This window comes from Phyllostomus discolor, chromosome 3 (assembly GCF_004126475.2).
Source record: "Phyllostomus discolor isolate MPI-MPIP mPhyDis1 chromosome 3, mPhyDis1.pri.v3, whole genome shotgun sequence".
Lineage (NCBI taxonomy): Eukaryota > Metazoa > Chordata > Mammalia > Chiroptera > Phyllostomidae > Phyllostomus > Phyllostomus discolor.
The window spans coordinates 186,541,544-186,569,316 of record NC_040905.2 but is presented as its reverse complement, the minus strand read 5'-3'; the positions used below and the strand labels follow the sequence as shown (position 1 = coordinate 186,569,316).

General features: G+C 55.2%; 1 protein-coding gene across 1 annotated transcript in view; it reads left to right on the top strand.

Annotated features, from left to right (window-relative positions):
* Nucleotides 1-27,773, top strand: part of GABBR2 (gamma-aminobutyric acid type B receptor subunit 2) — a 330,068-nt gene that overhangs the window by 241,658 nt on the left and 60,637 nt on the right. Inside the window, exons 9-11 of the mRNA XM_028531783.2 lie at nt 7,325-7,405; nt 10,862-11,012; nt 13,672-13,804. Coding sequence (XP_028387584.1) covers nt 7,325-7,405; nt 10,862-11,012; nt 13,672-13,804 — 365 coding nt within the window. The remainder of the gene's footprint in view (nt 1-7,324; nt 7,406-10,861; nt 11,013-13,671; nt 13,805-27,773) is intronic.

Genomic DNA, 27,773 nt, shown 5'->3' with positions numbered 1-27,773 from the left:
CACTGGCAGGGATGTGGGTCGGCAGGAACACGAAGACACGTGAATGTGGGTTCTTTCAGGTGGAAAGCCTCACCCTGACCTTGACACCTCCCAGCCTTCCTTACCTGTCAGGAAGCCCAAGGAAGTGACTCCGAAGGCAGAATTATTTCGCAGACCTTGCGTCCCACTGAGCCTTAGATGCTCCCTGTTGAAGGGAGCCCTATCTCTCCTTTATAGTATTAGCTCTGCCTGAATGCTTCCGGTGATGGAGAATTCATCTCCTATCATGTAGAAAGGATGTGAGCTTTGAAGCAGGCATGTCTAATTGTCAGCAGCTAGGCACTGTGGCTTAATTTCTCAGAGCCGTCATTTCAGTATTTATTTAAAAATAGTAAAATACAAGGTGATCATTTTCCTCGCCTTGAAGGGGATGGCGAAAATTCAATGTCACGAGGCTGTGAATGTTCCTGGCTTGGTGACTGTCACCGAGCAGGGCCATGCAACTGCTGGCTTCCTTCTCTGCTGGGGACCCTTGACAATGACCCCAGATGTACCACTTGCCAGAATTTCGTGAGAAAAGTGCAATCTTGCTTCCTTAGGATACACATCACACTTTATATGATGTCACTAGTACACAAGAGCTCCTCCTGTTTGTCTGTACCCTTCTGTATCGTCACACCCTGTCCCTCCCTCCCTTAATGAACGGCAGATGCTCTGAGTGTTTAATACATATGTTGTGTTTGCATGTGTTTTTACAAAATGTAGTATATTACTGTCTTTTGTGTATGTACAGGGTCCAGCACAAATAACGCCCCTTTCTTATTACAAAATCATGAGCATGTAATTCTGTAACATAACAATATCACCGTCAAACACAGCACATGACCTTTTAGGTGAAATGTTCAAGTTAAAACTATGAATGGTCACATCTATGTTATTACCCCAGCAACCACACTCAAGCAGGCGTCACTTCTGCTGGACCCTGTATTTTGAATTTATGCCAGTGCAACCCAATTACATATCTGTCCTGTTTGTTGTTTCCCCCCATTCAGCACTTTGTTTCCTAAGATGCCTCCTCGTTCCTGGGTGCGCACCTAGCCAGTGGCTTCCACTGCTCAGCCCATGGGGCGTACCCCCTGCACCCACCCACTCTCCCAGCAATAGACACCCAGCTCACCTCACCTGTCTGCCTCCACAAATAATGAGGGTCCTTCTAGGTGTCCCTTATGGACCCAACTGGGCAGAGTTGCTGGGTTGGAAGGTGTGTGGACACTGAACATGCCTAAATCCCTCCAAGTCTGTTTCAGTGCCTGTCTCCACTCCCACCGGGGTGGGGACTCCTGTGTCCCCACCTCCCACCGGCACCTGGTGTTCCCAGATCTCTCCCTGGTGCCAGTCTGCAGGTATAAAGTAGTGTCATGTTGTGGTTTGAGATATTATTTCGTTGCTTACTAATGGTCTGGGCATTCCTCCCTGTGCTCGTCAGACGCGTATTCACCGTCTGCTCCGATCCTTTGACCCCTGTTATTTGGGGGGCACTATATTTTCCTTGTTGATTTGCAAGAATTTTTTTTTCTTTTTTATATAGTCTAGATATCAGTCCCTCGTTAGACTTTAAGCTTTGCAAACATTTTTCCCATTTGGTCACTTGTCTATAAACTTTAAGTCCTTGTTGAACAAAAATTCCCAGTTTTGATGTGGTTACATTCTTGTTGGTTAGGGTCCTATGGTTTGGGATTTTGAAGTTGCTAAACAATCATCTCCTGGCACCTGCATGGCAGGTGCTGGCTGGGCACAGAGGGTGCTGCCCTCGGGAGCCCTGAGCACAGTTAGGAGCAGACTCAGGACCCCACCTGCGGGTGTGATACCTGAGGGCATTTAGAGGAGGGGCATTTGGCTCCACCTACCAGGTTCTAGGAAGGCTGCCTGGGAAAGGTGGCATCTGAGATGCGCCCTGGAAGGCTAGTGAGAGGTAGCAAGAAGAAGAGAAAAGAGGCGTTCTAGGGGCAGATGACCTGTTGTACTCGTCTGTGTCCGGTGTCCCCTAGGGTGCTTAGCTTTGCCCTTGGGCCAGTCTGAGAGAGTCAATGGACACACCTGTCCTTGGCCAGCATCCCCTTGGCCTGTAAAAAAAAAATCTCAAAACAACAGTCAGTGAAGTTAACTTACTAAAATTGTGGCAGGGGCACATTGTCTGGGGAGACAGACACGGGTATGTGAGGGCCCAGGTCAAGGGAGCTCAAGTCCCTCTCTGCTCGGTGCTGCTGCGGTCTGCTGCCACCCCAGGGAGAGGAGTGACCCTGTGGGTTCTCTCCCCAGGGGCCACACTGGGGGAGGGGGAGGGCTTCCTGAGGAATGGCGGGCCGTCCTGGCAAAGAGCAGAATCAAAGCCTGAAATTGCCGCGTTCCCACCTCTGAAGAACCGCCAGGAACGGGAGCTGATGTTTAGGTGCAGCCCCTAGGCAGAGCCAGGACCTGTGAGGGGAGGCCTTGAGGAACAGCTTTCAGCTTCAAATGACGGAGACCCTTCAAAGCAGCAGCAGAATCATCAGACAAGAGTTGGAAGCTGCAGCGATCTCCCCATGCAGCCATCTCGCTGGAGTGAGACCCAGGCAGGCGCCGGCCCTGCCCAGGGCCCCTCACAGAGCGGATGGCAAAGCTAAGACGAGCTCCAAGCGTCTGTCTTCCAGTCAGAGCTCTTTCTATCTGAATTTAGGTGGGCTTTTTGTGGGGGGAGGGGATGTCCTAGAATGGAGTGATCTTACAGCATCTTTGATTTTCACTGAGCCAAGAGCAAGATCATCTTTTGTGTTAAACCTCAGAGTCATACACTGAGTCTGTTTGTTTGCGAGAACGATTAAATCTTGAAGTACGCATACAGCTCTCTCAGTTCAGATGTAGAGCCAGCTGGGGACCAGTAGGCATTTGGGGGTGAGGAGAGTGGAGCCGCTGCAGCAGGATGTGGGGACCCAGCTGAACAGGAGTTGCAACTGACTCTCCCGCCAGGGCTGCTGCGGGCCCAGTGGGAGGCAGCATCCCCCTGTGATGACAGCCATTTCCCAGCCACCTCGTGGGTGCCAGTGAGTATTTTCACACTGGACTTCTTTATAGCAGTCTAATCCTCACCAGTGGGACCTGCCATCCGAATCGGAGGTCTGGGGTAGTACACCTTTTAAAAGAGAACACTCCTGGTTTGCCCACAAGGGGCCAGTGCTGTTCTGAGGGACAGGGGGCCCTCGGTTTCTCGGTATTTTTAGCCTCTGAGAACAAACAGAAAGTGTCGCTTAAAGAGCCCTCAGGATAATCCAGTGGTTCTCAGCTCTCGAGTGCCTTAGGGTCTACTTAGGGGGCTTTTAAAAATACCTCCACCCAGGATCCAGCCTCAGGGGGTCTGATATCACAGGTCTACACTGGGACCAGTCATCTCTGTTTTCTAGAAGTTCCCCAGGTCACACTAGTGCCCGGCCGGAGCTGAGAGCCACTGGGACCCCTGCAGTGTTGGCATGCAGGTGGAGAGACTGAGTCCCAGAGGCAGGGAATCATCTGTCTGGGCCACACAGTGAGTCAAGGACAACCCGCAGCAGAGCGTGTGGGGCAGGGCGGTCTGCGGTGACAGTCCCCGTGCTGCAGCCCCCCTCCCTCTGCCCGATACCCCCACCTCCCGACCCCTAGTGGAGTTTTCTGTCTGCCTGCAAATCCCCAGGTCCACAGTCTGCAGGCCAGTCTGTATGCAAGTGAGCGGTTAGCATTGTTTGTACAATGGAGTTAGCAAGCAGTGAAGGAGTTGGAAGTTGGAGGTGCTGGGTGCCTATCACAGTCACCACCCCTAGGGGCCGTGGGGGATGGAAGAACATGGGGAATGCCGTTCTTCCACCTTCAGACCCGGGAGGGGCTCCAGGCAGGGTGCAGGGGACAGGAGTCTACGCTGCCCGGACGTCAGAAGCAGGACTTCAGGTTCCGCTTGGGAACCTACCTGCCGGCAGGAATCACAAGGCTTGGGCACACCTGGGGCATTGCTCCAACATGGGGGGCCATCACCCAGTGCCCTGAGCTCACAGAAAATGAGGGGCTGGATGGGGAGACTCTGGGAAGCCTTCCTGGAAGAGGTGGATAAAGTTTGCACATGTTGGTGTGGCAGAGGGAGGAGAAAGCCCTGTTCCAAGCAGAGAGACCATTGTGGGGAACCAGTAGCAGTAAGAAAACATGCGGAGTGCTTGGGGGCCTAGCAAGTTGTCCGCAGTGACTTTGATCATGACTCCAATAACTCTAGTTTATTGAACACTTACTATTAGTTAGGCCCAAGCCAGAAATTGCCTTTATTTTCCTCTCTTACTCTCATAGCCACCCTGAAAGTTATAGCCACCTGCTCACAGGGAGCAAGCTGGGAGGGAAACGTTGTCTGCAGGTGGGAATGCGTTTACCTCCCTGGTAGGGCTGGGCGGGGCTGCAGTCACTGCGCTGCAAGGTCAGAGATAATGAATTTTTCTCAGTCTCTGTATCTCCTGACTCCAGCACAGATGTCCAAGGCCTCTTTGGTCAAGGATGAGGAAATAACCTCATCTTCCACCACCTACACTGATATTTTTGAGGGGTTGTTTATTATGAAATATCTCAGGCTGGGCCTGGCATGCAGTAGGCACTCAGTAAATGTGGGCTGAATGGCCGGTAGCCCTGCTCAGTATGGGTGGGCAGAGTGCTCCCAATTCAGAACTACAGGACCCAAGTTCAGGTGCCCACTTGGTTGGTGCCCAGCACACGGCCCTGAGCATGCACTTAACCTATGTGAACCTCCTCCCCCATCTACAGACTGGGGTGAATTATACCCAACGCACGGTTTGCTACGAGCCCTTAAATGCAAGGTGTGAGGCGCCCGTGAGCCTCCAGGCACTGCCTCCAGGGAGAGATTATGGTGATTATGGTCACAGTGGGAAGCTGAGTATTATCTTGGTGCCAGGGGACCTGCAGCAGGCCCTGTGAGTCAGAGGGGTGGGCTGTGCGGCTGGGGGCGAGGCGGGGGCCGGCCAGCCACGCCACTTCCCGGCTCCGATGATTTATTCTGATCAGCCTGAATATTTCATGCGCTGACTCCCCACACCAAATAAATAAATCAGGGCCTCCTGTTTGGGGTGGGGGTGAGGGGGAACAGGAGCTGTGGAGACTGAGACTTCAAAAAGGCCCGAGCCAGGATGCTGGAGGTCCCAGCGGGGTCTGCTAATGTGACATTTAGGAGCTGGGGGACCCAGGTAAGCGACAGCCGCCAGCACAGTGTGATTCCCCCCCTTTTGGGGGGGAGACCTTTGAGGGAGAAGGAAGTGACTTTTACAGCCCTGTTTTGCACCCCACTGTCAGAGGAATGCAGGCGGAAGGGTAGCCAGCCAATGGGATTCCTGGTTCCATTTCCTTAATGTTTTTAAGGGGCCAGCAGGGCACCTGCATTTCCCTTGGAGCCAGAGCCACGCAGGCAGTTCCTCTGGGTGCATGTTGCCTTATGACCTCTGGGCACTTTGGGGACCAGGGTCTGTAGCTCCAGGGACCCTCCTGCCCTGCGGGTGGGCATTCCTCTCTGCAGTTAATACACTCAGGAGGCACAGGGGCACGTGGAGTGGTCAGCTCCACTAGGAACTGTCCCCTCTCAGGTGCCCCGTCAAGGCAGCCCCATGGCAGGGAAGAGTCCTCTCTTTGAACCTGGACTCAGGTCTTAGTGTCGGCGGGACCCCGGGCAAAGCCACAACTGCCCAAGCCTCTGTTTCCTCATCTGTAAAGTGGAACTGAAGCCACCTACTCCACTCAACTGTGAGGACTGAAAAATGGTGTAAGAAACTCTTAGCCTAGATCCAGGCACACCGTGGGGCTCAGTGAATCCCCTCAGTCCCTTCTTGCCCACTCCCCACCCCTGTCAAAGCCTGCTCTGCCCTGGGGGCTCCTTCCTCTGCTCCCACACTTGTCTCCTTCGGTCCTCTGCCTCTAAGCCCGCCTCTCCCTGGATCTGCTTTACCTGTGGTCTCCAACATCCCCCATTGCCAAATCCCCTGACCCCTGCTCAAGAGGCTTATGGTCCCAGCCTCTCGGTAGCATGTTGCATTGCTGGCCAGCTCCGTGGTGAAACTGTCCCTTTCCTTGGCTTCTACAATGCCCACTCTGCTAGTGTCCTGGCCACTTCTTCCCAGGGTCCCCCTGAGACTGGCACTCTCCAGGAGTATGTCTGTGGTCCTCTTCACTTCTCACTTGGCCCTGTCCGTGGCAGTGCCCTCGCTGCCCTCTGCTCCAACTCCCAGCTACCTGCCGATGGCCCCACATCCCTCTCCTCAGCCCAGAGTCAAGGGCATCTCCACCCTGATGGTCCATAGGCACCTCAGTCTCAGCACGTTCAAACGGGAACTTATCCTCTTTCTGCATTGGTTGCTCTCCTCCTGGCTTCTCTGTTTGGGGAACGGCATCCGGGCCCCCCCAGGCACTCGCTTCACTCCCCTGCTCCCCATCTTTCCCACCCACTGATCACCCAGGTGTCCACATTTTACCTGGGGAAAAAAGAAACCATTGTCAGAGCTAATTACTAGCTCCGTTCCTCCTGCCACCGCCCTGGTCCAGAATAGTATCTAGGATGAAGGTAAATTCAAAGGTATCACCTGGTCTAAAAATACACCTGCACAAGTACACATGCAGGAAACTCCGTGCCCGGCATGACAGCAGCGCAGCGTGTCCTCTGAACGATGCTCACGCCGCCTCAGAGTGCATTCACCGAGATAAACTGTGCAGACTGAAGGCGGCGGTGGCCTCCTCCGCGTGCCGCTGCCCAGATCACACCTGAAGCGCGCTGGTCGGCCCTCGGGTCTGCACTGCATCAGACAGACAGTGACATTGTGCAGTGTGGCCCGAGGAAGGGCCTGGGTGGGGTGGGAGGCAGAAGTGATGTTCAGTTGAGGGGGGGGGCTCATGTCAGGGGGTGGTCTGTCTTTGTCTTCGAGCTCGAGGGCTGCCCTGGGGCAGAGGGAGCAGAGACCTCTGTGTGGCCCCAGAGGGCAGAGTTAGACGGCAGGGGGGTGTTACCGAGTGGCCGCTCAGCTCAGTGACCAGGAAGGACTGGGTAACGGGCAGAGAATCCAGTTGTGGGGGCGTGGGCTCCCCATCCTGTACACGCACAGCAAAGGACAGACAAGCAGTTGACGAGACAGAGTGAGACAGTGTTTGTTCCAGCCCAGGTCAGGTCAGAAGTTTTGTGATTCTACCTGGGGGCCGGAAAGGCCTGCAAGAATGTTGCCGGGGCCTGTAGGGAGACCCAGAGCCCCCAGACAGACACGAACACGGGGCTCAGGTCTAACCAGGCCCTCTCTGTTGCTCCCCACAGACAGCAGGGAGGTGAAGGTGGGCGAGTACAACGCTGTGGCCGACACACTGGAGATCATCAACGACACCATTAGATTCCAAGGTAAGGCGGGTGGGCTTCTTGGAGGAGGGGGTCCGCTCAATTGCTCCCAAGCCTGGATATCATCTGAGGGTTATGGATAAGCTCCGAGTCCCCGGTTTTGTGGGAAGGAGGGAACATCCTCTTCTCTCAGCACATACACTCACTCACTGAGCACAGGGTCCGCATCGCTCACGTGGGAGCCAGATCCCAGCTCCTGGGATGGGTCACTGGAGTTTGTATGAGTGCTGGCTGTCACCGAGGCATCTGTGTTAAACCAGAGGATGGCCAGAAGCAATTCTTTCTAAATGTGGTCCAGCTAAATCTAGCTCTGTCTCTTCCACTGGTAAAGGACTCGGTTGGGTTGGTAATAAGGCCTCTCCACATGCTACTCTTCCCTCTTCAGATTCCTCAGCTGAAGAACTCCTTCTCAGCTTCTAGAACCAGATCAAATAACACCTCTTCTGTGCAGGCTTCCCTGATTGCCCCCAAGTGGGCTAATGGCTCCCTTCTCTTGGCTTTCACAGATTTTTTTTCTCTGCCTTTACCATGGCCACTCTCACTCTGTATTGAAATTTCTAGATTGTTGGACCATGAGCTTTCTGACTGGAACTAGTTTGGTTTTAAATTCCAGGCACCAGCCCAGGGTCTGGCACATGTTGGATATTCAGTGATATTTTAGGAAAACGTGAATACGTGGTTGATCAAGTGACAGACAGGCCGGTGGGTGAATACATGAATGAACAGGTGAACACATGAGTCACGGAAGCAGTGGGTGGATGGAGGGATGAATGAGTGGATGGAGAGGTGGATGGATGGATGGATGGATGGGCGGACGGGCTGGACCAGTCTGAACCCCTTGGAGTCCATTTGGCCCCTCACAGCTGTGCCACGCCTCTGCCACCGTGTCGTGCCGACGATGCCCGCCTCTGCTCAGAGCGCTTCTGGTGGCCTTTGCACACAACAGGGGGCCTCACTCCATGGTGGGGCCCCCAAGGCCTCCACAGAGGGATCCCTCCTCACGTCCCCACCTTCCCCTTCAGATCTCCCAAACCAAACTGCTCACAGTTCCTCAAATGCACCCAGACGCCACCATGCCTCTGCCTCTGCCGGGCTGTCTGCCCAGACTGCCCTTTCCTCTTCGTCTTCCTGGTGAACAGCCAACTGCTCACCGTGCTCTCCTCGGCCCCTGCTGACGCCATCAGGCTGAGCTGCACTCTGCCTCCTGCTCAGGCCTCCCGGTGCCCAAGGGCATCAGCCACCCGGACGCTGGCGTCGGAGGCAGATTGCATGGAGTCAGACGGAGCACAGGCTTAGGAGTTAGGCAGGCCTGGGTTCCAGTCCTGCCAGCGTTGCCACTGAACGGGCTATATAAACCGTTTAACACCTAGAACACTGTCGCCGACTCCCACTCCACCCACCAAGATGGGAATCATCTTTCCTACCCGGGAGATTATCGGGTGGATCAACTGAGAAAACCCCTGAGAAGCGTTTAGCCCCTAGGAAGCATTCGGTGAATGTTATTGCTTATTACTGCCTTTCTCTTTGTGCATGGCTCATGTGTAAGTTCCTTGAGGACAGGGACTGTGTCTTGTTTATCTTCGAATCGCTGGCGCCCAGCACTGGGCCCGGTGGTGGCAGGTGGGTATTAATGATGGCGACCGTCGTGAACGGTGATGCATGACGGAATGGTGAAAGGTGGAGCTCAGGCAGAAGTGGGTGAGTGGTGAGTGGATGGGCCCAGTGAGGTGCAAGAAGGGACACTCAGGGCCACTGCAGTCACCGGCTCTTCTGACGAGTCCTATTGTCTTAGTTGAGATGCCCCCTGGGGAGGTGCCCTCTCCCAGGAAGGGAAGGCGGCATGGGGAGGAGGAGCTGCCGTCAACTTTCTGACATTGCTTCTACACAAACAGCTAGTGGTCACAGTCATCACGCAGCATTTGATCCAAACCTCACCCCCTTTCTCGGTGCCTGGAGAGGGTTTTTTCTCCAGCCAAGAGCTCACGGGCGCCCCCAGGATGGCTGTGGTGTTTGGGAGCCAGAAGTCACCTGAGCTGGCCTCATGCAGCCCAGACCACAGGTGGGCGGAGGGAGGAGGAACGTGGGGAGTGGGGGAGGAAGTTTCCAGATGTCACTGGAAGCTAGAAATGGGGCTACCTCTGTCACCTCATGCCTGCTTTTGCCCTGACTTTTTAGCCTTTGAAGCCACCCCTTATAAAAACCTCTTCACTTGGAACCGCTCAAAGGTTTCCATTCACCACGCCAGCAGGTTCCCAGCTACTTTCGAACCTGGCAACTTCCCTAGACTGTCGAGATGGTTCAAATGCCTCTTATCTGCTGGATGTTTCCAAACACATTTGAACTTGTTAGCAGAGTTTTTTAAACACAGATGTTCGGGAGAGCTCTCAACCCCTGCAGCAACATCTGCCCACCCTCTGCCTTTCTCCCGGGAAGAGAGGCACAAAGGGAGGGTGGCACCCGAGGCACGGCCCAGGTGGGGGTGGTCATCGGGCTCCTCCGGACTCCCAGGGTCAGCCAGGCCCGGGCACTTGGCTGGCTCCACACATTTTCCCTCCCACTGGAGGGAAAAGTCCCAACATGTCACAGTTCTGCAGCAGAAACCGGTCCTGAAACAGCAGCCGAGAAAGGGGATTTGCAAGAAGTGGAGTGGGGGTGGAGGGTGTCTCTCTGTCTGTCCGCCCACGCCACCCCATCCCAGGTAAAACTGGAACAGGACAGGTGTGCCGGCTCCTGTACAGAGGAGTGTGCCCTGTGTCCCTCGGGGCTCCCCAGGTCCCCGGTGCCCTTGAAGAATGAGCAGGGATAGTTCTGCAGTCCCCCAGACTCTCGGAGCCCCACAGTTTCAGTCCGGTCCTGGCACGGCAGGGAAGGGAGGGCATGCAGGTAGCTTCTGCCCCCCACGGTTAGTGAGCGCTATGAAAATGGAAAATCAGAGAGAGTTTTTATAACAATGTCCTTGAGGCAGAACATCTGCAGCCGGACCAGACCACACACACATCTCCGAGGAACTGGCAGAATTCCTCCCTGTTGAGGGATGGTCATTGTCATGTGTTGGCACAGAGTCCTTGAAGCCAAAGCCAAGCTCCTCACCCCCAGTGACACCCAGGTACCCACTCTGGCACCCAGCCCTGCCCCTTCTGAGCCACTGCTACCTTTGGGGATAAATGGCAATGGTTTTTCAACAGGATAATTAGACCAAATCAAATTCTAGTCTTCTAATGGCTATTAAATGCATCACAAACCCTTTATTGATTCTCTCTAGGGAAAGAGAGAAGTCCTGGCTGAGGCTCCCCGCTGGGCAGGCTGGCCGACCACCAGCACGCGCTCACCCAGGAGACGCACCCCACACAGAGTTCGGGCACGGGGGGCAGAGGTCAGGGAATCCAGGCCAAGTGGTTCCCGGGCACTGACCTCACTGGGCTCAGCTGATACCTGGGTTTTTTTTTTTTGGCCTTCTAGGATCCGAACCCCCAAAAGACAAGACTATCATCCTGGAGCAGCTCCGGAAGATCTCCCTACCTCTCTACAGCATCCTCTCCGCCCTCACCATCCTGGGGATGATCATGGCCAGCGCTTTTCTCTTTTTCAACATCAAGAACCGGAACCAGAAGTAAGTGGCTCATGCCCTCCTCTTGGACCACGCCTTCTGGGGTGACAGACCTCACAGACAAAGTGTAGGAGCATCACGTGGCGGATTCCCCGGGGGCACAGAAGACCTCGGGGCAGTTTTCTAAAGCGTGCCGCTCAGTTGCGGGGGTGTTATTAGCTGTTTCCTGAGCATGTGTGTGTGTGCTCACATGCACACACACGCATGCACACACAGAGGCAAGACTGCTCATTGTGCAGGAGCCCCTGGTCGGGTAGGTTTGGGGGAGGCGGGGTTAAATGAAACAGAAGGATGTAAGTCCAAGGCCTTCTCAGAGCGCTGGCTCTGCTCGTGCATCTCGTGGTGGTCCAGGAGGAGAAGGCTGCAAGACAGCACCCTGCAGTGTCTTTGCCCCACCCCCGGCATTTTAGGGAGCATTGTCAGAGCAGATCACTGAGTCCAGGGCCGGGCCCTTCCCATGGGGTACAGCCCCTCCCTGGACTACAGAGGAGGACCCTGAAGCTCGGGGACCAGAGCCCCGTCCAAGGCCGCACTACTGCTGGTGGCAGAGCCCCTCCCCTTGGTTCCAGGTCTTGATTTCGTTTCGGTCACAGTTGCCCTTCACTCTCCCAAGGAGAGCAGCTCGCTGTCTGAGTTATTCCGGTCAGTTGTCTGTGGAACAGGCCTCCACCGCAGGTGGTGGTGTTTACCAAGCCTGGGCAGCTTCGGTGGTTTCCCCAGCAAATCCCTGATCCCAGCCCCCTGCTTTGTCCAGGGAGAGGCCCAGCAGGGACTCAGAACGGGGCCTTCACGGTCCCAGGCTCTGTGCCTACCCGTGGGCAGCACGGCTCTGCCATCGTGCCCAGAAGCCACGCTGCGGGGCCTCCAGGGCTGCCAGCAGCGAGCCTGGTTCCAGGAGAACAGCTGTTTCTCTTCTTCTGTAAAGAAGGAGGCTCCAAGGTCTAGATTGTTTTAGCCGTTGTTTTTGTGGTGGGGGTGGGGGGGGTGCGGCTTAGTAGCTACTGCTTAGGCCAGACCTATTTCCTAAAGAACAAAAGAGTTTTATTCACCTGTTGTTTAATTGTATTTATCACCAATAGCACAGGTACTGCCACCAAAAAATGTGTGTGTGTGTGTGTGTGTGTGTGTGCAACCTTTGTCCACTCCCTACAAACCTTAAATGATGAGCATTTGGCACAAGGCCTGGGCACATAGGTCTCAACATTAGATCCCTTTCTATAAGCTTCAAGAATGCCCATCACAATGGCGAGTTGCCCCTATCCTAAGTCTAAATGCCTTTAATTCCTTAACTACCCATCTTGGCCTCCTGGGGAAAATTGTCATTACTCTTTCCAGTACGCTGGCATCCATGTCAATTTTTGACTGGCTTTGCAAATGTAAACCCATTTCACTTCTATCTTCCGAAGTGCTACTTATCCATTAAGGCCCCCTCCTCCGGGAAGGCTGCCGAACTCCTGGCCTCTCCCCTGCTCAGCTCCCTGAGATAATAAGAACAAAAGGGCCCCTGCAGGTCATGGTTTGCAAAAGCACCTTCAGGAACCCAGACTCGTCTCAGCTCACAGGTGCCCCAGCCCGTGTGATCGGTGCTTCTGGAGCGGAGGAAGCTCAGCCGCTACTCGCCTTGCCAACAGCGCGCCTCTGGGGGCTGCAGGGCCCTGTGCTGGACCCATCGCTCCCAACTCGAAAGGCCCTGTAAACGGCCCACAATTTACAGCAGGCTTTTTTCTCCCTTTACCACTTTGATATCACGTTACACTCTTTGAATGTGGAAGGATTAGTAAAAGTACATAATGTAAAGGATAATGTTCAGGGAACAATTGCCCCTAATTACAATCTGCAAAAGAACACCTGGACCATGGGGTACCTGAAAACTCGAGATGTTCTGAGCGGACCGTGTCGGGGGAGCCAGCGGATGGTTTAACCCGGTCCTGGCTTGCTGGGCAGCTGGGAGCCACAGCGGGATTCCTGATGGGAGGGAGAGAGAGGAGTGGAATTTGGGAGTATAAAAACTGCCCCCCACAGCAGCCTGGTGCAGACAGGGGGAGGGGGTGGGATGAAGGACTCCATTGTCCACCCCCATCACCTGGTGGCTGGGAGAGGCGTATCACCCAGGTGTGTGGCCCTCTTTGTGCACGGGACAGCGTGAGCTTCGGGCAGCCAAAGTGGATGCTCACTCGCCGCAACTGCTGAGCAGACCTGAATTCTCCCCAGGAGACCTCCCGGGCCTGGTCCGCTCAGCACCGGGAGCACGGTGGGGCCCCTCCCGTCTCACTGCGGCTGGGTGCTTGAAGGTCAACGCAGAATTCTCTAGACACAGCCCCAGCCACAGACACCTGTTGACTTAATGTTTTTGTATAAACTAAAAATGAGTGGTTGAAGAAACTGATGTTCCAAGCTGTCTCTAGAGAAGTGGCAGGTGAACTTGACCAAGGAGGCAGGAAAATCAACAGCCAGGAATTGACAGCTGTCCAGGGTCCTTCCATGTGCGGGAAACAGCCCCCAGCAGGTGGCACGGTCTTGGGGAGCAGGAGGGGGAGGAGACCAGGGCTTACCTTTTTCTCTGCCCCTCCAGCCTTCACCACCGCGCACCCTGTCAAAACAGTCGTCAAAGGAGCAGCCCCATTACCAGTTCTGTTAACTCTGCATCTCCTTCCCCTGCCAGGCTGATAAAGATGTCGAGCCCCTACATGAACAACCTCATCATCCTGGGAGGGATGCTCTCCTACGCATCAATCTTCCTCTTTGGCCTCGATGGGTCCTTTGTCTCCGAGAAGACCTTCGAAACCCTTTGCACAGTAAGTCATTCTGCTTGTTCCAGTGGAACGTGGTCTAAGGTCTTCTTGGTGACCTCAGCCATTAGAAACGCGAGTGCAAACCCAGAAAGGCACGAAAGCACATGAACAGGCAGGAGACCGCCCGTTCAGCTGTTCACACAGCTCACCAGGGCAGTAGGTTGTTGCTTGCAGAGCAGAACGGACCTAAGTATTGCCCGTCAAATTCAGAGTACGGATTTGAGGGTAGGAGGTGGGGATGGCTGGGGCAGGGGGGGAGGTGAGGAGGGGGTGAAATGGAGAGGACAATACTTGAACAGCAATTTTTTTAAATTAAAAAGTACTTTACCTCCTATAAGCTAATAAAAAGTCTTTCACAAGGGAAAAAAGTATGGATTTGACAGACCACTGCTGGGAGACAGCCCACTGAGGAACGGCTGGATAACCCAGAAAAGCGAGGGAGAAGAATCACCACCAGGGCCGTTTGAGAGGGGACGGGTCTGCCCTCTGACCCCGGGCACCGTCAGGAATGCAAGGAGGGAAGTCCGCGTGGGTCACTCCGAGTCCTGTAGGAAAGGTCCCAGTCTCTGTTCTCTGCTCAAGTAGGGCTTCCCGACCATGTTTCCCTATTTCCCCCCTAAGGAGCCTTTTTAGGCTTTCTTTACTTATCACCCCCTCATGAAAACAATGCCAAAGACGTATGCACCATATGTATGTCTTTACTTTCACGCAAGAGTACTGTCTTTTCCCGCTCAAGCCCCAGTGTTTGGCTCCCTTGGGGACTATGTCATCCCCCCCCCCAGAAAATGCATATATTTAAGGAAGTCCAAAACAGTGTAACTTGTCTATTATATTATAGAAATATTACTTTGAAAGTTGATAAACGTTGTAAATTGTTGCCCGGTTGTTGTTGTCGTCATGGTCACCGTAAGGAGTTTGTATGTCAGCAGCTGGCGACTGTGTAGCACTGACTCCCGGCGGAGTGTAGCATCCGCTTGCTTCCTTTTTAACATGAGGATGACCTGTTGAAATTTATTTCTGGACTTCGACTACTGTGATCTCTCAAAAACGGGGCTTGCCCTGGCCAGTATAGCTCAGTGTGTTGGGACAGCATCCCGTGGACCGAAGGGTCGAGGGTTCAGTTCCCAGCCAGGGCACATACCCAGGTTGCGGGTTCAGTCCTTGGTCGGGCGCATATGAGAAGAGAAGGCAGCTGGCTGGTGTTTCTCTCTCCCATCAATGTTTCTCTCTCCCCCTCCCTCCCTCACGTTCGCTTTCTCTCTCTCTCCCCCGCACCCCCTCAAAAGCAATGAAAAAATGTCCTTAGGTGAGAATTTAAATTTTTTTAATTAAAAATAAATTTTAAAAATAACTGGGACCCTGCCCAGTGTGGCTCAGCTGGTTGAGCATTGTCCTGCGAAGTGAAGGTCATCAGTGTGACTCCCAGTCAGGAAACGTACCTGGGCTGTGGGTTGGGCGCCTGGTCGGGGCGTGAACAAGAGGCAACCAATCCGTGTTTCTCTCCTTCTCTGCCTCTGTTGTTGTTGAGAGCCATGTAGGCCCCCTCTTTGCGAAGCAGGCTCTTTCAGGTGGTATTTCTACTCTGATGTCTCGGTGTCGCCCCCTAGAGGAGCCCTAATACTTGCTGCAGGTCACCGACCCGCCCCCATGGACTGTCTGGGCTGCATCAGCGCCCTGTGCTCTGAGACAGCAGGTGGAGAGGAGGGGAGCCCCTGGAACCCTCTGTTGTGTGTGACCACGCCCCCTTGATGTCTGCAGATTCCCAGATGGACTGACTCTTACACGGAGTCAGGAGTTGTTAGTGTTACCAGTGACTTCAAGGTGAATTGTTTAGCAACTGAGATGAAACACACTTACTTTGTTCAAACATTTCCATTTGAGAAGTGGGGGATCGTGTCCCCGATACCCCAGATACAAGTGGTAAGGTCAGGGGGGTACTCAGGCATCCGTCCCCTCTGGGCGAACCCGGGGTTTGAACGGGAGGGCGGTCAAACCCCAAGTATGGCGGGGCTTACTCACTCCCAGCTTCCTGTTCAGAGTTTGTATCCCGAGCCCAGCACTGGCCCCCCTGTTTCATTCTGCCCTTCTGGGGATTGAGAAGGAGAATTCAGAACCATGTCTGCCCCACATGCCTGGAGGCAGTGTGCCCAGAGTTCGGAGAAGCTGAGCTGCTCAGATGTCCTTGTGGCCATGAATTGGTGGGTCTTTTCCTTCAAGGGGGTGACCCCGTGGGCAAGGATGATGACTTCAGTACATGGCAGTCTTGCTCGTTGGAGGGAAGGTGTGAAGCCTGTTTAGTCTCCTACATTTCTGCATCAGCGTGATTGTTGTGCCCTGGGGGGCCTTGCACTTTCCCGGGTGCCATGTGTGTCCGTGGGCAGCTTTCCTGGGCCCCTCCTGAGGCACCCTGAGGAAGCTAAGTGAGAAGAACAAGGATCTCCTCTCCCCTGTGTGCCTGGGGACACCCTCCCCAAGTGTGAGGAGACCGCAGTGAAAGTGCTGGCAGGGCTGGTTTGGGGACTTCTCATTGACACAGCGCTCTGATCCTGCTGAGAGTCCCCGAGAGCCGAGGGACCCGCCTCAGTCTCCCTGCTGGAAGTAAGGGCAGCAGGGCTCCACCCTGTCCCTCCTGGGGGCCCCCATGTGCCAGCCACTTACCGCCGGCCACCTGGGCACACACCCAGGCCTGGGTTTGGGCGTTTGGTGCAGCAAGACTGGGGCCCTGCCCTCGGAGAGGCCCTCCCTCCTGGAAAGAAGCTCCTGACTCCCCTCCCTGCTCTCAAGCCCAGGTGCTTTCTGGGGTTTGACCTGAATCCCTCAAACACTGCATGACGCAGGCTGGAGAGCAAAAAAGGGACATCCCCCACACCCGGGATTTTTCTTTTAATGAAGCCTGACATTCTATTCTGGGCGTTGTGCTCATTTGCGCGAGGGGAAGGCTGTCCTGGGAAGCCTGGCAAGGCGGCATGAATAAACCATAAAGTGCTTCACAACCAGCATTAGCTCCGCACACGAGGGCTCCGGGAGGCCGTCAGGGCCCGGTTCTCCTGCCCCCGAGGATTCATTTATTTGCAGTCAGGGCTGCTTCAGAGGCTCTGCAGGAGGGAGCCCACATTCACGCCTGTAGGGAAGAGGCATCCATTGCTGGTGCTGGATTGAACTGGGTCAGCACAAATGTGCACCAGGGTCACCTCTCTAATAATTCCCGGTATCGCCCAGGAAGGGAAGCTGAAAGCTCTGGGGTTCAGAGCCCAAACAGTAGGACCCAATGGGTGCGGTCTGGGTTGTGCTCCAGCTGCTATGCGGGGGTCAGCTGCTCTGTTTCACTTGCTGCCTTGGTCTCTGTTCTCTCCAGGCCTAGGAAGCTGCCCCAGTAAACTCCCACCTGCAGGGTGAAGGGGGTGGAAGCAGGGCCACCTGGTGCAGTGAGCACAGATCCCAAACGACAGCCCGGGTTTCTCTCCCACCTCCTATGCTCATTAGCTCCAACCTCAGCAGGTGACTTGGCATCTCTGAGCCTCAGCGTTGTCATCTGTAAAGTGGGCATAATGGATGCAGGATTGTGATGTGTGTTAAATGAGATGATTCAGACAAGCTGCCTAGAACATAGGGCGACTCTGGGAGGGGGGAAGGGGGGAGGGGAAAGGGATAGGCATCTCTCCCCTCATCACTGTATAATTTCCTAGGGTCTTGCCCTGTATTCTATGAGAAATCTTACAGGACAAAGGACATGGTAGACCCTGAAGCCAGCTTCTGATGGGGAACAATAGGAGTCACTGTTCTGTCTGCTCAGTACAGAAACTAAACACAAAGATAAACTGTGAGCGTCAGTCACCTCAGGAAGAAACCTATGGCAATCACAAGTCGATGTCTCTCTAGGGCCTGTGCCTCTGCTCGGAAGGGCCGCAGTAACTGGGACAGGGCGGGCGGTGGGTGGTGTGTGAGCGCGTGCACACCCACCCAGCCGCTGCTTGGGAAGCAGCTACACTCAGTTCCCCTCCCCCGCTCCTTCTGACCCTTTCCGGAATCTTCCCAGCCTGGTTTCAGCAAGTCTTGCAAATAGCTCCAGCTACACCGTGCTGTCTCCCTGGACGCTGTGTGGGTAGTGGAATCACCATAGCAACGTGGCCCCTGTGGGCACGGAGCTGCCTGTGAGGACAGTGCTGGGTGTGGGCCAGCACCCGGGCGCCAGGGGGTGGGAAGGCCCCGTCACAGCTTACACGCTGACCTGGCTCAGGGATCCCAGCCCCTGGCAGCCCGGAGAGGGAGCAAGGAGGGTGGGGAAGAGGAAGGGCACCCACCTTCCTTGTAGCGTCTTAGCAGGAGCCCCAGTAGGAGCGTGGAGGGAAGGCGGGGGCTCTGCAGGGAGATGAGAAGACTCAGGTGGGTCTTCGGTTCCAGCGAGCACAGATCTCAGCAGCTTCAGGCGCCCTCAGAGCATCCCTGGCCGTGGGGCACACGACTGCCCCGAGCCTGCGGCCCCTGGAAACTCAGTCCTCTCCACGGTGGTGTCCAAGGCCAGGTGCTGCCAGGTGCAGCCGTTCCTTTGAGTCCCCACAACCGCCCAGCCAGGCCGGGCTCCCCACCCCCACTGTATAGGAGAGAGAACCGCAGCTGGGTCTTCCACGGCCGGGAGGGGTGGGGGGCAGTATCGAAGTTGGGGACTAGCTCTGTGGGACTCTGAAGACATCTGAGGCGTTTCATTCATCTTTTTTTTCCCAAGAAATAGTTTTATTTTTTAAAAAGCTGGTGTATACCAGGAGAAACAGATCAACGAAATTCTCAGGGTTGTGGTCAGCACAGATCCCAACCAAAATTTTTGTCCATTCAGATTTTCAAAAATTGAGATACAATTCACATACCATAAACATTCACCCTCTTAAGGTATATAGTTCGAAGGTTTCAGTGTACTTACTGATTGGTTTTCTTAGGTATCCCTGCAGTATATCAGTGGCTCACACATGAGACAGGTTCGGACTGCCTGTGTCCAAACCCCAACTGCACTGCTTCCTGGCTGTGTGTTTAAGTTGCTTAAGATCTCTGAACCTTAGTTTATTCCTCTCTAACGTGGGGGTAATAACAGGGTTGTGAGGGTTAAATGAGAGTGTATATAAAGCACTTAGCGTCTGCCGCATAATAAGATTCAGTAAATGTTAGCCATTTTCACATGAAGGAAGGGAGGGAGGGAGGGAGGGAGGGAGGGACCACAGCTGGGTGATTGAGTTCACCCATGGACACTGCTGAGAGGCACTGATAGAGCAGAGTAAGCTTGGGATGAAGGCGAGGCTGGCCAGTGGGGCTGGGGCTGGTCTGTTGGGTGTGGGCATATCTGTGGGGACTTCTGGCCTTACGCGGCCTTGCTCTGCTGGAACGGTCAGGGGCAGACTCAGAACCTGCCTGAGTCACAGCCCAGCGGCTCTACCCCTGCCGCCTCGAGTGCTCAAAGGGCCCCTGGACAGGCCGTGAGGGAGGTAGGGATGACACAGGTGTGGTCTCTGAGGACGGGAGTCGTCAGCCACCGGAGTCGGACGGAAGAGCCAGGAGAGGCCAGCTCGGCCCCGGGCTGCTCCAGCGTCAGCTCAGAGGCGCGTGCGCAGCTCAGCCTCGCTCTCCCAGCCGCCTCCCCTGGCCGACAAGCCAGACTCCTTTATTTACTTTTGTACTTTGTATTGAAGTAAAGATATGCATACCTAAGCACATAGCTCAATGAGTTTTCACAAACTAAACTCAGCTATGAGTCCAGCATGGAGATCAAGAAGCAGCCCATTACTAGCATCCGTAAGTCCTTCCCTCCTACCCCTCCCAGCAGCCATGTACGCCCTCCCGAAGGGCAACCACGCCGACTTCTGCCTGCACAGCCAGTGCTGCGCAGCGTGCACACGCATCACCCGGGCACTTGGCGAGGGCAGATGCTGGCTCTGTAGGCCTAGGGAGGCGCGGGCCTGAGGTGCCGCATCGGTAACAAGCTCCTGACACCGAGGCTGCATCCGAGGCTGCATCCACGGACCACAGAGTAGCCAGGTCAACACTAGAACCCACGCTTTATTCTTGTGCTTGTCTCTTGGAGACTGTCATGTAAGAGACTGGAAGTACTACAACCTTGTCCTGTGAGCATGAATGGGGTGGGGCTGGGGGTGGCCGGGGAGGGGGGGATGCAGGGCAGCCCCCTCCCAGAGGTGGGGTTGCGCACTGGGTCCTGAAGCAGCCGATCACCTGCTCACAGGAGGTGTGGGAATGGGCTCGGGGCGGGCAGCTGCTGGGAGGGGAGGGGCCGTGGGGGGCCCGGGCAGCGGGCTGGGGAGCATGACGCCCTCTTCCAGTCCTCCCGGAGATGGTAGGGTTTTCTGACTCTGACCCAAGGATAAAGGCTCCCTGGGAACTCCCAGCGGGCCTCCCAGTAAGGTCAAGTCTAGTAGGAATCACTGATACTTTGAGTTGAAAGGCCATAAATATCTGTGATATTTTGTTGCTGAGGGGTTTTTTTTTTTTTTTTTTGAGGCACTTGGAAGATAGCCTAATATAATCATGTGGTTTGGGGACTGTTTTACATTGTGATGCCGTGTTTCTGTGGCTGGTCGTGGGGGAGTGCTTTGTGACGTCAGAAGGTGGTCAAAGGGTCAAAGGTCAGGCCAGCTGCTGGGAGGGGAGGGGCCGTGGGGGCCCGGGCAGTGGGCTGGGGAGCATGACGCCCTGTTCCAGTCCTCCCGGAGATGGTAGGGTTTTCTGACTCTGACCCAAGGGGAAAGGCTCCCTGGGAACTCCCAGCTGGTCTCCCAGTAAGGTCAAGTCTAGTAGGAATTAGACGGTTAGGCAGGTCAGACCAGCAGAGGGGGTGGCCACAGGGACTGGCACTGGGCCGGCTGCAGCTCCCTTCCCGACCGCAGTGGCCTCTCCACCCCCATCCCCTCTGTCCCCAGCCGCCTGAGGCCTTCCCTTGTGAAGGGCTGTCTGGCTCCTGGATTCTCCAGCCCATGGGCAGATGATGTCCCCCTTTCCCGCACCCCTTCAGGTGGGCCATCCTGGCTCGCCGTTATAATTTATTCATTTATGTAATAACGTTTCCAAGGCACCAGTCTGCGCCAGGACCTACAGGCGCAGAGCTGGACCGCACAGATGGAGGCCCATGGAGAGCTGGCCGTGTGGACGGGAAGATGTGGGTAAACAGATAACTCCCATTTAGCATGTTCTATGGCCTGACAGGGGAGGGAGTGCGGCCAAAGCAAAGGGACAAATCGGGGAAGACTTAGTATGGGGGACCCCTCGGTATGAGCTGCAGTTATTTCTGGAAGTCCTAAAAGATGCCTCTTACTTGCTCACAAATTTCACACCCACTGCGGTCACCATGGTACGCCCACCCTCTCCTTCCTCTCTCGCCCTAGCGCCCACTCGTCCGCCTTGTGGTCCACAGAGCTGCCTGGAGACGCACAGCAGCCCCTCCCAGCACACCCCCACACCTGCTGCCACTGCCCATGCTGAGAATGTCACCCTTGCAGAAGACCCCCAACCCCCAGTGGCCAGGGCACCCATGGGGTCATGGGGGGGAGGAGAGGCCCCTTCTCTCCCTCTGCACTGTTCAGCCACCTGAGCCAAGGCCACCGAGGGCAGGGGCACGCTCTGTGCCCTGCACAGGAGCTTCGGCCTCCAGGGTGCTGGGGGCTAAATTTTAGCCGGTGGCCCAGTAAGTTCTCTGGCTGGGAGGGCCGACAGGAGGGGCTTCAGTCAAAGAGGCTCCCACGGGAGTACCTCTCAGCAATGCCTCCTTCCCAAAGGGAGGCCTTTCTCTGATGGGCCCCAGGACCCTAAGGTGCCCCACTGGCCCTGATGGGGGTCCCAGAGTACCCCTACTCTCCCGGGGGTCCCTGAATCCTTTCCCTAGAAAGGCTTTGCCTACTCCGAGCCCTACAGGCCTTTTCTGTGCAGATCTTACTTAAAGGACCCTGGGCAAGACAAGGTCTCTAGAGCTATTGATGGAGGGCGTTCTTCTGAGATTTACTGCCTTGGACACACACCACATCTCTCCACCACCCCCTGCCCAGGGAGACGGGGCAGGCCCTAGACGCCACAGGCTGAAGCCAAGCCTTTCAGCTCCAGGCTGACCTCGTACATAACGCAGGTCTGGAGCTGGCTTCTGGACAGCCTGGGTCTTCCTTCCTTGCCCTCTCGCTAGTGATTGCCTGGGGTGAGCAGTCAGAACCAAACAAAAGGCCCTTTTCAGGACCTTGGACAGCGGGAAAGCGGCTTCCCCTCCCGCCCAGCACCCTGCCAGCTACCAGGGCCTCATCCCCCTGCTGCCTGACTTCCTGGCCTGGGGCCCAGGTGCCTCTGCGGTGACCGAGACGGGAGGCCCTGACGGGAGGCCTGGAGCATCCCCAGTCATCCGTCAGAACAGACCTGGCGGAGACGCCGTGTGTCCATTTTCCCGCTGATCCCCAAAAGAGCAATGAAAGCCCTTCTCTCTGCCAGGCAGCCCTTCTGAAAATCAATTGAACAAGCAGCTGAGCACAATTGTTCCGGGCATAGATTTTCCCTTCCATTTGGAGATTTGCTCTAATTGTTTTTTTTTCCCCTTTTTCATAGTTGAGACTGTGATGGGCATTGCCTGCCTCCAGTTCCCCCCTCCCCCTCCCGTGGATATGTGTTCAGGGCGATGTGCAGAGGGAGGGGCCCAAGCGCTTTATGGCTGAGCAGAGAGAAGGAAAGATGTTAATAACAGAAGAGTAAATATGTTTAAGACTTGGGGAGAAAAAAAAAAGGAGTAGCTGTTTGTCTTGTGTTGATGAATCAGGAGAGACTTGTAGCAGTGGCAACATATTGGAAACAGAGTCATTAGCGCCTCTTAGAATCTTCTCATTTATTTGGCATCCGAGCGCCACACAGAAGGGGGACACCTGGGACTCCACCACACAAACCTCCCTCAGTGCGGGGAACGCCCGACACCGCCCTGAGGGGGTCCACCGGGCCCTGAGATGTGGAGTGACGGGGAGCCCAGTACCCCACAGACGGCCTGTTTCTTTCGGGTGGAAGGAACCACTCAGGCCAGGAACTCGGCCTCTTTGGCAATTGAATGCTCCAGTTCCCTCTGTGGTCTTTCTGCCGTGTGCTTGCTCAGCGCCACTCGCCCATTTCTGGTGACAAAGAGCTCATTCCCTCTTTATCTGGGCCACGCAGCCTGACACCCCTCAGCGCTGGCTCCCAACACCTACAGTGGGCAGAGCAGGCTCTGCCGCCCAGCAGCGCCCTCTGGTGGGAGAGGCAGACGGGTGGTCGTGGAGATGTCATCTCAGCGTGACCGGCACAGCAGAAACGTGCGTGAGCACCACGGCTGTCGCGAGAGGGAGGTGGCCACGATGTCCCTACAAGGTATGGGAGGGCTTCTCAGAGGAGGTGGCCCAAGATTTAGACTTCAGAAGGCAAATGAGAATTGTGAAGGAGATAAAAAGAGGAGTGGCATTCTGTGTGAAGTGACGCTCTGGTGGCAGGCCGGGTGGCGTGAGCTGTGTGGTGTGTGCAGAACATTTAAGCAGCATGCAGTTGCTTGGGAATGAAGTGCCGTGTGGGGAGCAGCAGGAGAGGTGTCAGGGTGGCGGGGCCGCACCCTGCTGAGAATCTGGGATGGAACCTGAAGGCTCATTGGGGCGATAAAGGGTTTACTACTGGGGAGACTTGCTTAGGTTTGCGTTGCAGAACAGCCTCTTCCTCTCTCTCGGTCTCTCCCTTTCTCTCTCTCCCTCTCTCCCTCTGTCTCTCTCTCTCCGCCCCTCCCCTCTCTCAGATGAGCAGGAGGTGGGGGCAGAGGCGGGGAGACCGCCAGCTGGAGGCCCCAGCAGTGGTCCAGTGAGCGGTGATAAGGAACACATGACCAAAAGTCAGACCTCGATTAAGAGCCTCAGCACTTCACACGCCTGCTTTCATCCAACACTTGCAACCACTCTGTGGAGTCAGAAGCATTATTGTTATCCCCGCTTCACAGATGAGGAAATTGAGACTCCAACAGGTTACAGGACCTGCCCAGGCTCACGTAGATAGCAAGTGGCAAAGCCAGGACTTGAACCCATGTCAGTCTGACTCCGGAGCCCTGCTCATAATGACCAGGGTGGTGCCATGGGAACAGAGAGGAGGAGCTCCTAACAAGACACACGGGAGTAAGACGGCAGAGCCCCGGCAGAAGGCAGAGCCCGCCCGGTGGTTCACAGAAAGAGGTGGGGTGGGGTTGAGGAGGCACACACAGGTGTGGAGGCCCCCGGAGCCCAGGCGCTGCAGGGAGGGTCACCGCTCCTAGGCCTGAGTGAAGAGGAGTCTTCCTGAGCCCAGAGGACTGAGCCCTGTGAGGGGCCAGCTGCGGCCAGAGAAGCAGCACAGATGCAGCAGCAGCTGGGAGCATATGCCCTCCAGTCTCTTGATTTCAGATCCAGCCACAGGGCCGGGGACCCCAGGGGTGCTAGCCTGGGACTCCACCTCTGAGCACAGAGAAGGGCAAAGGACAGGTTAGGGTGGGCGAGACAGAAGGAAGAGAGGGACTTCGGGATTGACTAGGAGAGCAAGAGTGGGGGAGGACTCCTGTGGGACTCCCAGCCCCTGGCTTGGGTGACAGGTGGATAAAGGCACCACCACCCCCCGCCCACCTCCAGGTCGGGAAGAAACAGAGCTGCTCAGAGAAGCCGATGGGCTGAGCTTTTGCTGTGGAGTGTGCAGGTTTTATGGGACAACTACGTGTCACCTAAATCTCCAGGGACAGGGGCACAGGCAGGTCTGGAGCTCAGAAGAGAGACAGGAGCCGGGAAAGGAGATAAGGGAACTGTCGGCACGAGAAAGTGGCTGAAGCCTGGGGTCCGTTTCCTTCTTAAAGAGATGGTGGAGGAGTGGAGAAAAACACACACCCCTTCTGCAGGGCCTCCCCCAGGGCTGACCCCGCGCAGAGCCAGCCGGCCAGGGCGTCTTTGCAGGTTCCACTCCTGCGCTCAGTCTCCCCTCCAGACGTGAACCCATGGGGATCATCTTGAGGAGGAATATATCACAGCTTTTATTTACTTTTTATGTAGAAAAGAAATGAAAGCAATTAAGCTTTACTAATATTTACTACTTGGGCTGATTGCTCACGGGGGTGTCTAGTGGTCTTTATGCAGGAGTTTTCCCGAGAACGGAGCGGTTGGTTGATCCTTTACACCAGAGAGTGGGGGGGACGTTGTGGCGAGGGTCCCCAAGGCAGCCAGCCCCCCAGTCCAGTCATTCCCTGGCAGGGTTCAGCATGCCGTGGTACTCACAGCAATGATTTACTATCAAAAGAATGTAAAGAAAAATCAGCGAAGGGAAAAGGGTCCAGGGGCAAAGACTGGGGAAAACCAGACGCAAGCTTGCAGGAGCCTCCCCCGGCTGAGGAGTCACACAGGGCGCACCTAACTCCCTGGCAAAACACTGGGACAACACATGCGGAGCATTGTCTGCCAGGGACACCCACTGGACACTCCGTGCCCCTCAGGGTGACTGTCGGGGGCGGGTCACCTAGGCTCCCTCTGCCTGACACTGACCAAACGCCAGGCTCCCTGCAGAAAGCAGGCACGTGGCATACACTGCGTTGCTCGCACAGACGGCTCAGGCACAGGGTCATTCTTACCTGCCACTGAGGGGATGGCGGAACGCCCCCTGCATCCGGGTCTGCAGACGGCAGCTTCAGGGCCACCTGGGCAGCCAGCCGGCCCTCGCAGGGACGCGGTCTGCCGAGCCTGTGCCTCTGCTCGGCCCAGGAGACCTCGGCTCCTCTCAGCTTCCAGGTCATGGCAGATTCTGCCATTTCCAGATGCCGGGGTAAATTTATATTATTGAGTTTTCACTAACTTCACTCATTTATATTACTGCGTCTTAATGAATTTAGCCTTCACAAAATAGACAAGAGGCCTGGAAATGATTACTTAAAGACAAAAAAAAAAGTCAAGCAAATATAACAATGCTGAGCACGCGGAAGTGACCCTTCTGCGTGAACTAAGAGACCTTTGTCAGCCACGTGCTGAGGTGAAAATAATGCTATTACTTCATCTTTCACAGTCCTTCTAAAGTGTCCACCTTCTGTGTATGTTCGTGTTGAAAATTATTTTTCTGGCAGGAGAACATTGTCAAAAATGCATGAAAGCCATGGGTCTAACAGTCACAGCCACCCGCTGGCTTTGAAAGGGTGTCGCGATCACCCGGAGAATGTTCTCAGGCCGCTCCCCACCCAGGGTGCCCTGCCCCGTGACAGCTGACTCCGGGCGAGGATAGGCCTGAATTGGGCTCAGGAGACTCGTTTGAGGAGGTGGGCGCATGGTGTGGGGGAGAGGGCTGGATGGGGCCCAGGCACAGCGGCCCAGGCTCAGCTCCGGCTGGAGCTAAGGGCCTGGTTGAGAGAAATATGCACATTGTCAGTGCTGAGTCTTGGCTTCTTTATCTGCAAAGTGCTTTTCTCACTCAACCAGTGGCTCCAAAAACATCACCCCGGTTTCCATTGTTTTGTCTGTTTGTTTGTTTTGTCAAATATGCCTGGTCTCTGGTCTAATAATACAGTCTCCAACTTACAGGGGTTCGGACTTAGGATTTTTTAACTCTAAAACAGTACAAAAGCAATCCATGTTCAATAGAGACCTACTTCCAATTTTGAAATTTGATCTTTTCCTGGGCAGCAGCAGTGAGGTGATTTTGCCCAGCGGTGGGCTAACGTGAGTGTCCTGAATACATTAACAGAGGCTAGGCTAAACGATAGGTTGGGTGTTTTAAATATATCTTTGGCTTATGGTATTTTTAACTTACTATGGGTTTACCAGGACATAACCCTGTTGCGTAAGTGGAAGAGCATCTGTACTTATGAATGAGCCTACGGAGGAATGAACAAATGCATGAATGAGATGCAGCTCTGACGGCCTGAGAATGTACGGTCTGGTCATTGAGTGAGCTCAGGTCTAAGTGCGCAGTGATCGTTCCTTCCCCTCTCTGTGCTGTTTCTTTTTCTTGCATACGCACATTGTAACATGGCTCATGAGGTGGCCTCCCATGCCTTCCTAAGGGACTGCAATCCATTCTTGCCTGTCTAGTTTCTCCTGAGTTTTGAAATTTAAAAAAGAAAGAGAGGATAGGTGCCCACCTGTACCCCGTCAGCATTCACACCTCACATGCCCACATTTCTGCACAATACCTGTAACGCTATGGTCCTTCCTGGACTCGGGGGGTCAGCCTAGCAGTCTACCCAGCCCGTTCCTGTTCTCACAGATGAAGTAGAAAGGGGAAATGTGTTGTCGGTGAAGAGCAGGGGAGCCGACTTTCTAGAAAGGCAGAGGGAGGGGACTGCATGAAGGGACTCGGCCGGAGCGCTTCTGGGAACTCCCTGCACGTGCTGATGGCAGACCTGGGCTGGGAAGACCTGCTGTGTCCCGTCCCTCTGGGCACCGAGGGTCGGCCGCCCTCCTACAGCCTGGCTGTCTTCCTCTCTCACCACATCCGCCCTTTTGCTGGGTTCAGCTGAGGCAGGTGGGGACTTTTGAGAGGAAATCCAGCTCAACAGAGCTGAGGAAAGGCAAAAGAGAAAGCAAAGCCTAGAACTGGAGTTCGCAGAGCACGTGGGGGGTTTTTTTGTCCCAGGGAGCAGGAGGCCCCAGTGGCGCACAGCCCACGGTAGGGCCGAGGCTGGAGTGAGGCGAGTGTCCTGGGTATTGGAGGGTGTCCAGTCCAGCTGGTGAGGGTGACATCCAGAGAGGCTGGGACCTGGCCATGATGGTGGAGCAGGCAGGGAATGGGCATCCAGGAGGCTCCCACACCCTAACCCATGGTGGCTGCCCTTCTCCGCCTGCGGGGATCCAGGCTGTTGGCTCCTATCAGGGCTGGCAGTTCCCATCAGCCACCAGCCCAGGTGGCTGGGGTCAGCGCACATCTTTGTCCTGGGGAATAGGCAAGAGCCAGCCACGGTCCAGTGTGGGCTCGGGGCCAGGCTAGCCTCGCACTGAGAAACCAG